The 15,527-nt window shown below is 42.5% G+C and overlaps 1 protein-coding gene across 1 annotated transcript in view; it reads right to left on the bottom strand.

The window, feature by feature from the left end:
- The window catches only part of JHY (junctional cadherin complex regulator), a 32,009-nt gene extending 23,676 nt beyond the window's left edge, over positions 1-8,333 (bottom strand). Inside the window, exon 1 of the mRNA XM_075280080.1 lies at positions 8,027-8,333. Within this exon, the coding sequence (XP_075136181.1) occupies positions 8,027-8,313 (287 nt within the window). The 5' untranslated portion in view covers positions 8,314-8,333. The remainder of the gene's footprint in view (positions 1-8,026) is intronic.
- Positions 8,334-15,527: the final 7,194 nt, after the last annotated feature.

Genomic DNA, 15,527 nt, shown 5'->3' with positions numbered 1-15,527 from the left:
CTGACTCTAGTGCATTCATACTGTCATATATACCAGTCTGGGGTATTTGTAAGGTGATGGAGAGTAACAGAGGGTTAAGGCCCCATGCAATGAATCTCCGTAAAATATTCCGCTGCAGAATCCACCTAAAATTGGCAAAGTGAAAAGTCCTGCACATCTATGGGATCCATGAGTAAGTGCTGTTATAGCGGACGGGCTGTCTGTGGTTCAGGTCCCCTAGCAGACCTGAACGACGGAAAGCCCAACTCAAGTATGAGCCTAGCCTTAAAGGGGTTGTCCCATCACAAGGATCCTATCTATACTGCTTGATAATGTGGATGTAAGACTTTTCCTAAATATATTGCTTCAGCAAAACTGCTTTGTTTGTCCACTATCTTACTTTATTCATTTTTTCTTGACACACCCCTTGACTTATCTGGACATAAGTCAAGTGATGTATCTGCTGCTCTGAGGGGGGAGGGAGGAGGGGCTAATTGCACGGGAGCGAGCCTGGAGGGTGGGGGGGCAGTTTACCCTTTGGGGGGGGGCCACCAATACAGACCCGGCATCCACTGTAATAGAGAGGCGGATGCCGGGGAGTGTAGACGCCGGCACAGGTGCCTGCAACATCGCTATGCTCCTGCCCTGCATGAAGCCAGCAGCGGCATCACTCCTGCCGCTGCTGGCTTCATGCAGGGCAGGAGCATAGCAATGTTGCAGGCATCTGTGCCAGCGTCTACACTCCCCGGCATCTGCCTCTCTCTATTACAGCGGATGCCGGGTCTGTATTCACATTGTGATGGCTAGACTGGTCTCACCATCTATGAGCGTGCATGCAGGGCCAGCGGCATCTCGCCGCTGGCTTTGTAACCCCGCCCACCGATGACGCAACAAAGCAGGAAGACAGAAAATTTTACAGCAACGAAGACTGGTGAGTATGTGACGTGGGAATACCCCTTTAATGTGCAATCTGTTACTGCAGGTAGGTCCATGTTCCCAGGCTCAATCTGGAAGATGTCCCTATGTAACTGAGGAGTGACATTACCTGCTGAGCTAAGGGCAAACTCTCACAGAGGCAATTTCACACCAAATAGTTATACAGATCCTGGTTGGTGAACTGTGCAGAGGTCTGTACCATAACTCTGCTGTGTCAGATGCATGGGGTGCCACCTATTGCAACTGTAGATACTTGGTTGGTCTCGATTACTGACAACCAACTAAAAGTTGCTGCAAAACTGCGAGTACCAATTCAGTTATATAGATGCATTCATACATTTATACCTGTACATAGAGGCCAAGACCAGTATATTCACACTCTTATGCCCTGTTCACATCTGCTTTTGTATTCCGTCCATTGAGAGTCCACATGGAGATCCCCCGAACGGAATACTAACGCAATTGCAAGCGCAATTTTGGAGGACTTAGGCCTGGTTCACATCTGCGTTCGGTTTTCCGTTCGGGGAGCCCGAATGGGGACCCCACCAAACGGAATACCGAACGCATTGGTAAGCGGTAAACGATGAAAGCACATGGACCCCATAGACTAAAATGGGATCCGTGTGTTTTCTGCATGGAGTCCGCACGAGTCACAAGAGAAATGTACCTCATGAACTACTTTTCTGTCCACATGACTCGTGCGGACTCTGCGCGGCAAGCACACGGACCCCATTATAGTCTCTGGAACCCATGTGGTTTTACAGCACAACGCTTCAATTGCATTTGTATTCCGTTTAGGGGGTCTCCATGTGGACTCTCCACGGATGGAATACAAAAGTGAACGAACCCTAATATGACCAGGCGTGGTGCAGTCACACTGTTATACACACAGGAATGATGTAGTCACACTGTTATATATATAGACCCGGTGTCTTCACACTTATGTACACAGACTTGATGTATTCATACTATTATATATACATGAATGATGCAGGTTAAATCCACTAGGGCTGTATATATGACAGTGTGAATGGACCAGGCCTGTAAAGAGAACAGTGTGACTGCATTGGGCCTGTATATAAAACAGGGCCAGTATGTATAACACTGAGACTACATTCATCCTGTTGCATACAAGCCGCTCAGTAAAGACATGCACTTTGGCACTCACATGTACGTGTCATGGTTCCTTCATTTCCATGCACTTTTAATAGCCTGTAAATTGAAAACAATTGCCTATTTAAATTATTAGGAGAATGGCAGCGAGGTAATAATTAGCGGTCCCCATCTTTACTTAACAGCCTGGCATACTAATCACTAAATTGAATTATCTCTTCAATATTCATCATTGCCCTCTGCAATTTGCTGTGGAGGACGTTAATTGCTCTCCATATGTTCCACATTTACTCATTTCTATTTACCACGTGTAGATTAGGAGCTTTCTGCAGAAAACAGTTTTCTTTTGCAGCCATTAAAATAAAAGGCATTGAACGCTCCCCGGTGAAGCTCCACCTCACATATCACACGTTACAAAGGAACAATCACCTTTTTATGTGTGGTTAGCGCTTGGCTTGGTGGGTATTCCGCACTGGAGAAGGATAATACATGTAAAATATGTTCTAAAAATATCTCCAAATGAAAGGCCTTTATTATGGTAATATGATGGGAAAGTGTGCTACTTTGATATTCTCCTGACTATAAATGGTCTGATAAACCCAATTTGCCTTTATTATACATAGAAATTTTTGTTTTACAGAGATATCTAGGACCAAAAATAAACCCAAAAAATCCTAAAAAGTTTGTGATTCACAAACTGATTTTCAATCTGGCTGCCACTGAGGTTTTTACTTGGGTTGGTGACTTAGTGAACTGGTAAATTTGGTTAGATCAATTGTATTCCAAATCATAGAAATAAGCCATACTTAACTTGTACTAATATTATTGTATGTGAATTGTTATTTTAATTTAATTGAATTGTTACAGTATTCCAGGATGTCGAGAAATTAAGTTTGTGATGTGTTTTTTTTCCCGCAGCGTTTTTTTAGGGTGTTTTTGCTGCTTTTCACTTAGCCTAACTCAACTTTTTTCATTGCTTTCAATGGCTTTTTATGTGATTTTTCTCAGTGCAACTAGTTATTAAATGCAAGCTGAGGAAGGCAACATCTGTATGAATTTTATTAGATGTGGTTTTTATCGCGCCTCATTGGACAAACTGTATTTTAATTATATGTATGATTGTATTTATGTCTTTATCTAGTATATTGAGAGATGTATAACAAGTATTATTTATGGAAGTGAATGAAACAAAAACCTCAATTCCACCATTGCTTTTTGGGGTTTGATTTTATAGCATTCACAGAGGTTTCCTCTGCAGACTTTCTGCTTCCATTATACCAATAGGAAAACCGCCAGTGTTTCTGTAGTTATAAATGACATGCTGCAATTTCCAAAAGTGCAATGTTTTTGGAAATCGCAGGTTTCCGTTCCACATATTCTTCCGGAATGTGTGGATGGGATTCACTAGACTGTAAAACACTGTGGCCAAACCGCTACATTTATGCCACAAGGGCTCAACCTTATAGCTGCGTAAAGGTAGTGGTTGTTATGGGTATGCAGTGTTGTCCTGATCTGTAGATTTTTTATTTATTTTCTTTTGGGGGGGGCGGCGCTTTTCACTTTCTGCTAGATGCTTGTCTGCATGGCTAATATGCAAAGTGCCTAAAAGGAATGGATTATGCACCAAGTGTCTATGAGGAAATGGATCATACACCACGTTTGTTAGAGTAAATGACATGGGCCACAGGGATCACACACCAAATGTCTCAAAGGGAAGGACCTGGCTCAGTTACCAAGTGTCTTCCTTATAAGGAAGGATATGGATTATGCACCAAAGTGTATTACAGGGAAGAATTTGATAAATCTAAATGTCTTGGAGGGAAAAGTATGGCTCCATAAGTCTCAAGAAGTAAAAGATGTGAATCTTGCACCAAGTATCTCAATGGGAAAGACATAGATCACTAACTCAGACATAAGGATTTGGATCACGAACCAAATATGTTAGGGAACGGTGGAAGGACGTGTATTACACACCAAGTATGACAGAGTCAAGTACTCAGATCCAGGGGTGTAACTATAGGGGGGTGCATTGGTAGTAGTCACTACTGGCCTCTGGACTTTAGGTCCCACTGCTACATAAAACATACCACTCTTCTAAATGGCACAAGGTGGGAATGATCCCCTATTACATATTTTGCATTGGGGCCTAGGAGTGTCAAGTTATGTCTTTACGAAGATAATACACTGTCTTGAAGAGAAAGTTGTGGATCTTGCACTAAGTATCTTGAGAGGGACTGGAAATAGATGACTTACCAAGTGTCTATTTAGGAAAGGAGGTGGATCCCACACCCAGGTGTCTCAAAGGGCTCATACGAATGTGGCTCTTACACCTAAGTGTCTTGGAGGGAAGGATGTGGATCAGACACAAGTCTCTTGGAGTAAAGAAAACATATCACACACTGAATGTATTGGAGGGAAGGACATTGACCATACACCAACTATCTCTTCATGGAGGGAAGGATGGAGATCACACACCAAATGTCTTGGAGGAAAGGACATGGACCATGCACCAACTGTCTCTTCATGGAGGGAAGGATGGAGATCACACACCAAATGTCTCTTCCATTTGCTATTTTAATACCTGGTAGCAAACATTGCTTAGTACAGAATATGTGATTAGTTTCCTGTGTGCAGCTTTTCATGGATTATGTAATAGCTCTGCAGGCAGAGAAAATGGACGTGTAAGTGATCATTGCGAGTCGAGCGTCCTGCCGATATTTTTATTATCCTCTTCCATTGGTTTTCATGAGAGCAATGCTGCCCTGCGGGGGTCTTTCAGGCCGCGTCTTTTATAGGGGTCTATTCAACACTTCCATAGTGCAGGGATTTCAGCTCAGAGGAAGTAAAATCTATTCTGTAGAAGCCATTCAGCCGGGGGTAGATTTATTTATCTATTTTTCTTTATAGTATTCTGCAAAAATCCTCTCTGATGTTTATTGCTCACAAATTCTAAAGAAATGTCTCCTTGTCAGATCCATGTGATGCCATAGACCCCAAATTATTACATTACTGACTTTGCTAAGGACTGGCAGAGCACTGCTGCTCTCCTACTATATTCAACAGGTTCAACTGCTTTATTCTAGAGACCTCTCTAAAAATCTATGGAGAATTCCTTCAATCCATTCACGTCCAAAAGTTGCATATTTACATGTTCTGCAGATTATTACATTACTGATCATTGTAGATATATGCAGAGCATTACTTTTTTCATTCTGTCCTAATACATACTGATATATTCTGCATATCGTAACTGAGTTCCATACTCCATTTCATCTTTATCCAAATGGTGCATATTTTGCAGAATATTACATTGGTGAATATTACTCCACTCCCTCTGCATCCAACAGGTGCCGATTATTACATTACTTAATCTTTTGAAGATGAGCACAATATTGCTCCCTACCGTCCCAGATTCAGTGGGACAGTCCCAGATTTCTGGTGTTGTCCTACTGTCCCTATTGTCAATGGAAGGTATGTTTTGGCATCAGCTCATCTGCATCCTCTGGACGCAGGTGAATTGCGTACAATGGTGAAGCAGGGAGCCGTCTGGCCCTGTCTCTGCTCCTGGTAGTTTGCAAGCAGGCAAGGGTGATGTAGTGATGTCAATACCTGGCACCCACTTAACCCAAGGTGCATGCAGGAAAGTCCACAGACTGCAGGGGGACCAGACGAGGTGGGTATGATTCTTCTTCTTATTTTTTGTGCATTATAGTTTGGGGGCACCAGGAGGGGACATTATATAAACTGGGTGTCATATTAAAGGGGCTATAATACTATGAGATTCATATTAAGGGGAATTATACTGGATGTGCCATATTAAGGGAACATTATACAGTGGGAGCCATGTTAATGGGGTCATATGAAGGGGCATTATACTATGGGGGCCACTGTGAAGGGGTAATTTAACTATGGGGGTCAGATTGAGGGAAGATTTACTGTCTGGGGCATTATAATTTCGTTCGTATTTTTCGGACTATAAGACGCACTTTTTTTGTGTGCGTCTTATAGTCCGAATGCAGCGTGTGCAGCGTCTGTGTCCTGTCTATGAGAATCAAAAGGAGAGCGGTGCTGTGCCTGCCTGCTCTGCCCCTCCTTCCCTGTCTGTGTCGCGTGTTTGCAGGAGCGAGATATGAGAGGCAGGGAAGTAGGGGCGGGCCAGACAGGTGAAGGAAGCGTGGTTTCAAGCTTGCCGAGAAAACCACGCCTCTTTCACCCGTCTGGCTCGTCCCTCCTTCACTGCCTCTCAGATCTGGCTCTGGCAATGAAGCCACACAGACAGGGAAGGAGGGGCGGGCCAAACGGGAGGAGGAGGCGTGGTTTTCTCGGCAAGCTTGAAACCACGCCTCCTTCACCCGTCTGGCCCGCCCCTCCTTCCCTGCCTGTGTGGCATCATTGCAGGAGCCAGATCTGAGAGGCAGTGAAGGAGGGACGAGCCAGACGGGTGAAAGAGGCGTGGTTTCAAGTTTGCTTAGAAAACCACACCTCCTTCACACCACTGCAGGGTGTCTCTTTCCATCCATGGATGAGATTAGATAGATAGATAGATAGATAGATAGATAGATAGATAGATAGATAGATAGATAGATAGAATAGATAGATAGATTGAATAGATAGATAGATTGAATAGATAGATAGATTGGATAGATAGATAGATAGACAGACAGACAGAGATAGATAGATAGATTAGATAGATATGTTCAAATCACCCCCATATCCCTAGAATACATGTAAAACAAAAACATTACTGTGAAACACATACACATTTGGTATCCCTGTGTCCGAAAGCCCCCGGTTCTATTTACATTGGTGAAATATTATATTATTAGGTTATTAAATATTTCACCAATTTTTTTTTCCTTAAAATTTTTTTTTCCCTATTTTCCTCCTCTAAAACCTTAGTGCGTCTTATGGTCCGAAAAATACGGTATATTGTAGGGGCTACTAGGGGACATTATACAGACTGCATGGAGTTTTCTATGTGTCAAGCCTCTGTTTGGGGGCACAAAAGGACATGATTGGGAATGGGCAGGGCTACAGTGGACATGGGGGGGCGCTAGAATCATGGCTTACAATACGTGGATTTAAAATCTTATCTCTCTTTCAGTCCTTTGAAAGTTGGGAGGTGGATACTACTATATTTTGCCGATTATTACATAAGTTAGAACCAATGAACCAACGATCGACAGAAAACTACTCCAATCCAGCTAAATTCAACATTTTTTCTTTTTTTTACAGATTATTACATAAGTGGTCACTATAGGGATCTGCAGAGCATCACTCCAAACCATCTACAACCAACATGTGCATATTGCCCTAATAGAGAGATTGATAAAAGGGTACCCATTATTCTAAGTAACTTTTGAGATATAGTTACATGTGAAAAAATTTGATCTGGGGGGGTCTATGGACTGAGACCCTCTTTGATTGCTAAAAATAAATGTCAGAAGTGCTGAGCTGAGTGCTGTGCCCCTTCATTTACAATTTGATCAGCTTTCTGTGTACCTGTACCTCATTCCACCTCCCCCCAGTATTTTAAAATGACAGGTACCCTTTACGTTAGTTAATTTGCTGTAGATCTGCAGAGTATACATTTAATGGGATTATACCACTGTAGGGATAGGGAATGAATTGTTTCACTCACTCTATATCTAACAAGCAAGGAGATTCTGTTTATTATGTATCATAACACCACGTGAGGATGATTGCCCTGAAGGGTGGTCGATACTGACCCAGGGCCACAGCCACAGAAGTTATTGCCCCTGGAACAAAGAAGTTTGCCTTAGAAGGGGGAACGTGACACCCAACTAGTAAGGACTTTACTGATACAGATAGATTGATGGGCATCCACCTGTATTCATTTCCAGTTGTTTATTTGCGCTTTTGCCCTGGAAGTACACTAACACTTCTATCTTCTGACTATTTAGTTACGTTGCTCTTGAGCCAGTGATGTACACATTGCATTAAATACATATTATTACATCACACGTCACAGTCTTACCTGATGTTGGGTTTTGCTTCCTTCCCTTTATGAGACAATTCCTGAGTATATTCCTGAGTATCTCCAGCGGTCACTACAGCCTGGGACTCTCCAGTTCCCCCTTTGGTCTGGAAGATGACCTCATGGTTACTATGTATCCTGTTCTGGAGCTCACTCTGATACTTCATCTCCTCATCCAGACTGTCTGTATCACTGTTGTCCAGACTATCGGAACTGAGGCCTAGATCCAAGTCACCGCCATTATACAGAGGGCCTTGCAGAGATCGCACAGTATTGTCAGCCTCCATTACAGATGTCAGGAATCACTTTACCTTAGATGGTGGAAAACACATTAATACTAGTTAGAGACGTGAACAGCCTTATCCAGAGGTGGGGGTACTCCAGTGGGGGGGGGAGGGGGTGATCTCACATTATCCACATTTCTTTTGATGTCAGTTTCTTATACATAACACTATTTACCACTGGTTTGTGACTTTCTTATGCCAAAAGAGAGGCTTCAGTTCTTAAAGAATCTGCCCTGCATTGTTTCAAAATATAGCATGCTCTGGGTATGTGGATTTAGTGGCATATTCCTATATGGGAAAAAAAGGTACAAAATAACCCGAAATTTAAAAATGACAATAAAACATGTTATATTTTTAAAAATATTGGCACTTTTACAATGCAGATTTAAAAATGCCAGAAAATAAGAGCCTGTGACAAAACCTTTATGGAACAAAGTTTTGCAAGGTTGATATGTAAGTGGAATGGATGACACTGTCACAACTACAACTCTATCCCTAAGCTAAGGCTACACATTGCTTCCTCCAGTTTATAGAGGAAGGTCTTCAGCCTGGAAGCCATTTATAACCCACCACAGTCTACAGCTTTAATAAAAAGAAATTACATATAAAGAAATCAAAACTGAAAGCAGATATACAAATATATCATCAGACAGAACGGATCGATACTGAAAAGATACAAGATCAATGTAACAAGTGCCTGCAGTATTACCCCGCTGCCACCTGGACTTCTACTACATTTTAGTACGTGCGATAAGAAAATAACAATATAACAACTCATTTCAGACACTATATAAAATGAGAAGAGATCAGATAAGTTGTCACATACCTGATCCCACAGCTCACAGCGGCCCTGACGCACCCAGCGCTGATCTGCTCTAAGCTGCTGAGGTTTCTATAGTGACCAAAGGGACAACAAACTCCTGGAACAAAAGGTGCGAGTGTAGGCCTCAGCCTCAGAGCAGAGAGGGCCCGGCCTAATGCTGCCCCCTGGGGCCACCTGCTGGGTTATCACTGCAAAATATAGAGAGAGGATATGAGGGACTGACAATGGTAATGGCTCAACTTAACCAATGTAACAATGTAATAAAATGAATGAAGTTATTGGAGCAGTAGTTTTAGGAGGTGGAGGATCATATGTTATGGAGCTGGTTCCCTAATGTCACCACCTGCCACAGGGTAACTGGGGGCTTTACAGGTTACTGATTTTTTAAGGTCTATATATGTGCAATGTACTGTATGAAGTGTATATATGCTACACATGTAAATGTATAGAAATATGCAGAATGTGCTTGTGTATAATGTATGCAAAAATATGTATAAAGGGATATACAACGGTGCAAATATATATATATATATATATATATATATATATATATATATACAGTCCTATGAAAAAGTTTGGGCACCCCTATTAATCTTAATCATTTTTAGTTCTAAATATTTTGGTGTTTGCAGCAGCCATTTCAGTTTGATATATCTAATAACTGATGGACACAGTAATATTTCAGGATTGAAATGAGGTTTATTGTACTAACAGAAAATGTACAATATGCATTAAACCAAAATTTGACCGGTGCAAAAGCATGGGCACCTCAACAGAAAAGTGACATTAATATTTAGTACATCCTCCTTTTGCAAAGATAACAGCCTCTAGTCGCTTCCTGTAGCTTTTAATCAGTTCCTGGATCCTGGATGAAGGTATTTTGGACCATTCCTCTTTACAAAACAATTCAAGTTCAGTTAAGTTTGATGGTGGCCGCGCATGGACAGCCCGCTCTCAAATGATCTGAAAACAAAGATTGTTCAACATAGTTGTTCAGGGGAAGGATACAAAACGTTGTCTCAGAGATTTAACCTGTCAGTTTCCACTGTGAGGAACATAGTAAGGAAATGGAAGACCACAGGGACAGTTCTTGTTAAGCCCAGAAGTGTCAGGCCAAGAAAAATATCAGAAAGGCAGAGAAGAAGAATGGTGAGAACAGTCAAGGACAATCCACAGACCACCTCCAAAGAGCTGCAGCATCATCTTGCTGCAGATGGTGTCACTGTGCATCGGTCAACAATACAGCACACTTTGCACAAGGATAAGCTGTATGGGAGAGTGATGAGAAAGAAGCCGTTTCTGCAAGCATGCCACAAACAGAGTCGCCTGAGGTATGCAAAAGCACATTTGGACAAGCCAGCTTCATTTTGGAAGAAGGTCCTGTGGACTGATGAAACAAAGATTGAGTTGTTTGGTCATATAAAAAGGTGTTATGCATGGCGTCCAAAAAAAACAGCATTCCAAGAAAAACACTTGCTACCCACTGTAATATTTGGTGGAGGTTCCATCATGCTTTGGGGCTGTGTGGCCAATGCCGGCACCGGGAATCTTGTTAAAGTTGAGAGTCGCATGGATTCCACTCAGTATCAGCAGATTCTTGAGAATAATGTTCAAGAATCAGTGACAAAGTTGAAGTTACGCCGGGGATGGATATTAGAGCAAGACAATGATCCAAAACACCGCTCCAAATCGACTCAGGCATTCATGCAGAGGAACAATTACAATGTTCTGGAATGGCCATCCCAGTCCCCAGACCTGAATATCATTGAACATCTGTGGGATGATTTGAAGCGGGCTGTCCATGCTCGGCGACCATCTAACTTAACTGAACTTGAATTGTTTGTCCAAAATACCTTTATCCAGGATCCAGGAATTGATTAAAAGCTACAGGAAGCGACTAGAGGCTGTTATCGTTGCAAAAGGAGGATCTACTAAATATTAATGTCACTTTTCTGTTGAGGTGCCCATACTTTTGCACCGGTCAAATTTTGGTTTAATGCATATTGCACATTTTCTGTTAGTACAATAAACCTCATTTCAATCCTGAAATATTACTGTGTCCATCAGTTATTAGATATATCAAACTGAAATGGCTGCTGCAAACACCAAAATATTTAGAACTAAAAATGATTAAGATTAATAGGGGTGCCCAAACTTTTTCATAGGACTGTATATATATAGTGGCGTAACTAGGAATGGCGGGGCCCCATGGCGAACTTTTGAACTTTTGACATGCCCCCCCCCCCCCCGACTGACGCTAAAGACCTCCACCAACTGACCCTTAACGCTGCCCCCCCCATGCGCATTTCTGCGCACACTATAATATCCTATATTGGGCCCTGAGCACAGTATTATGTCCCCATAGTGGCCCCAGTACACAGTATTATGTCCCATTGTGGACCCACATGAACAATTATTATACTCTGGGGTCTTTTTAGAGTATAATAATCAGAGACCCAGAGGGATACAATCAACAAACTACTGTTACTTACCTATCTCCTGACTCCCCTACATTCTCCTTCGCTGTCAGCCATCTTCCAGGACGTCATATGACCGGGGCCCTGCGTCGCGGGTCATATGACGTCACGCAAGTAGGCCAAAGCCTCCCCGGAGCCTGGAGAGGTAAGTAACACAGTTTTTTTATGTTATCTTACCTCTCTCTGGCCTCCGATCGTTATACTCGGGGGGTCCAAAAAGATTCCCGAGTATAATAGTGCTTGTGGGGCCCGCGCCATCACTTACCGATCTGGCCTATTAAAAAAAACCCCGCACCGGTAGCGGCTGTCGCCGGTCCTCCTAATGTCCCGGGCTCTGTGGCAGCTGCCTCTGCTGCTGCAGCAGTAATTACGCCACTGTATGTATGTATATATATATATATATATATATATGCATGTATACTGTATGTGAGTGTATTATGTATGTGTGTCTATATATATATATATATATATATATATATATATATATATATATATATACAGTGTTGGCCAAAAATATTAGCACCCCTGCAATTCTGTCAGATAATACTCATATTCTTCCAGAAAATGATTGCAAGCACAAACTCTTTGGTATTAACATCTTCATTTATTTTGCTTGCAATGAAAAAACACAAAAGAGAATGAAAAAAAACTCAAATCATTGATCATTTTACACAAAACTCCAATAATGGGCCAGACAAAAGTATGGGTCCCCTCAGCCTAATACTTGGTAGCACAACCTTTAGACAAAATAACTGCGCACAACCGCTTCCGGTAACCATCAATGAGTTTCTTACAATGCTCTGCTGGAATTTTAGACCATTCTTCTTTGGCAAACTGCTCCAGGTCCCTGAGATGTGAAGGGGGCCTTCTCCAAACTGCCATTTTGAGATCTCTCCACAGGTGTTCTATGGGATTCAGGTCTGGACTCATTGCTGGCCACTTTAGAAGTCTCCAGTGCTTTCTCTCAAACCATTTTCTAGTGCTGACCTGAAGTGTGTTTTGGGTCATTGTCCTGCTGGAAGACCCATGACCTCTGAGGGAGACCCAGCTTTCTCACACTGGGCCCTACATTATGCTGCAAAATTTGTTGGTAGTCTTCAGACTTTATAATGCCATGCACACGGTCAAGCAGTCCAGTGCCAGAGGCAGCAAAGCAACCCCAAAACATCAGGGATCCTCCGCCATGTTTGGGAGCCTTCACACGATGTAACACTGCGCTCATTCTGATTGTAAAAACACGTTCAGAATGAGTGCGTAAAAAGCAGCTCCCCATTGAAATCAATGGGAGGCTTTTTTCCCTATGCTTTCAATGTATTACACGCGTGTTCTTTTCTTTGAAGGCCTTTTTTTTTCCCCTGTAAACTCTATGTTGATGCCTTTTCCCAAAAAGCTCTACTTTTGTCTCATCTGACCAGAGAACATTCTTCCAAAACGTTTTTGCCTTTCTCAGGTAAGTTTTGGCAAATTCCAGCCTGGCTTTTTTATGTCTCTGGGTAAGAAGTGTGGTCTTCCTGGGTATCCTACCATACAGTCCCTTTTCATTCAGACGCCGACGATTACTACGGGTTGACACCAGTGCCGCACCTCCCATGAGGCGACCTGAAGCGAGCGCTTCAGGCGGCGCTATGGCAGGGCCTCAGGGAGGGCGGCATTTTTTCTTACCTAAGCCAGTCCAGGACAAGCTGTCCTGGACTGGCTTAATACGGAGCGGTGGATTGGGGAGGCCGCTGAAGCAGCGCTGCTCCGGCAGCCTCCCCTCACACTCAGGCAGAGAGCAGGCCTGCTCTCTGCCTGCGAACGGCGGTAAGCCCCGCCCCCTCACACAGGCAGAGAGCAGGCCTGCTCTCATGCCTGTGAACGGCGCTAAGCCCCGCCCCTCCGCTAAGCCCCACCTCCTCCGCTAAGCCCCGCCCCTCCCCGGCGGGGGGGCGGCTTTCTCTCGTTCGCTTCAGGCGGCGGGAGGGACAGGTTCACCCCTGGTTGACACTGCTGTACCCTCAGGCTGCAGGGCAGCTTGAACTTGTTTGGATGTTAGTCGAGGTTCTTTATCCACCATCCGCACAATCTTGCGTTGAAATCTCTCGTCAATTTTTCTTTTCCATCCACATCTAGAGAGGTTAGCCACAGTGCCATGGACTTTAAACGTCTTGATGACACTGCGCACGGTAGACTGCTTCCTCACAATTTTGCTTCTCAAGTCCTCAGACAGTTCTTTGGTCTTCTTTCTTTTCTCCATGCTCAATGTGGTACACACAAGGACACAGGACAGAGGTTGAGTCAACTTTAATCCATTTCAACTGGCTGCAAGTGTGATTTAGTTATTGCCACCACCTGTTAGGTGCCTCAGGTAAGTAACAGGTGCTGTTAATTACACAAATTAGAGAAGCATCACACGATTTTTCAAACAGTGCCAATACTTTTGTCCACCCCCTTTTTTATGTTTGGTGTGGAATTATATCCAATTTGGCTTTTTGACAATTCTTTTTGTGGTTTTCCATTGAAAACAAATTAAATGAAGATAATAATACCAAAGAATTTGTGATTGCAATCATTTTCTGGAAGAAAATGAGTATTATCTGACAGAATTGCAGGGGTGCCAATACTTTTGGCCAACACTGTAGTATATGGTAGATAGGTATGTATTATGTGTGTAAGCATAAAATGTACATAGATATCTGCTTCCCTTAGTCAGGTTCATTCAGAGAATTTATTTTCTCTTTGGTTATTTCACCTGCAATGCAACAGTAACTGTATGTTACATGTAAAACAATCAAGATTTATCATTTCCAGTTCCCACAGGAGGTCATGCTTTGGGAAAAAGAGTCCCTGCTGCCCCCAGAATACACAACACCCACACACATACAATCATTTTTATATTAAAGGGGTTTTCGAGACAGCTCAATAATAAAAAAAAAAAAAGCTTAAAATGTTATAAAATAAGAAGTCATATTCACCTCCCCAGTTCCCCACCATTCCCATTCTAATGCTTCCTGGTCCCCTGCCATTCTCAGCATCCTGCCAGGACCATTTTAACACATTTGTGGCCAAGTGCAAAGGTTTCAGAAATGTGCAACTCCCCCATCACCACCACTTAGACATGCCTCCCAACTTTAAAAGAGCACAAAGATGGATATGTTTGTAAGTGCACACAGTACAGCAGCAAGTTTTTTTTAATTTTTATAAACTGTGCTCCTAACCTTGTCCATTTCCTTTTTGATGCTGCCAATTTTTATCATGTTCCATTGTGTGCTAATATAGTAATAATGTCCGTACACTAAGTCCATACCTACACCACACAATATACTGCCCCCTTAGTCTTCTGCACAATGTATAATGGCCCCTTTTAGTGTCCCCACCAGTTTTAGTCAAACTGTGTAGCCCCCTCCACCCATTATTAATAATATTAGTTCCCCATATAAATAATAGTCTCCATTATCAGTATTAGACCTCTTATAAATAATAGCCTTCTTAACAATAATACCCACTTATAAATAATAGTTCCCTCTAATGAATAATAGTCACTTTAACAGTAACCCCCTTATAAATACAAGCTTGCCCTTATAATAGCTGACGTACACACGTGGACAAAATTGTTGGTACCCCTCGTTTAATGAAAGAAAAAACCACAATGGTCATAGAAATAACCTGTATCTGACAAAAATAATAATACATAAAAATTATTGAAAAGCCACAAAGCTTCTGGGAAAATGTCCTATGGACAGATGAGACAAAAATCGAAATTTTTGGCAAGGCACATCAGCTTTATGTTCACAGATGGAAAAATGAAGCATATCTTGAAAAGAACACTGTCCCTACTGTGAAACATGGAGGAGGCTCTGTTATTTTCCGGGGCTGCTTTGCTGCATCTGGCACAGGGTGTCTTGAATCTGTGCAGGGTCCAATGAAATCTCAAGACT

This window comes from Leptodactylus fuscus, chromosome 6 (assembly GCF_031893055.1).
Source record: "Leptodactylus fuscus isolate aLepFus1 chromosome 6, aLepFus1.hap2, whole genome shotgun sequence".
Lineage (NCBI taxonomy): Eukaryota > Metazoa > Chordata > Amphibia > Anura > Leptodactylidae > Leptodactylus > Leptodactylus fuscus.
The sequence above is the reverse complement of the archived record's forward strand: the minus strand, read 5'-3'. Positions and strand labels throughout refer to the sequence as shown.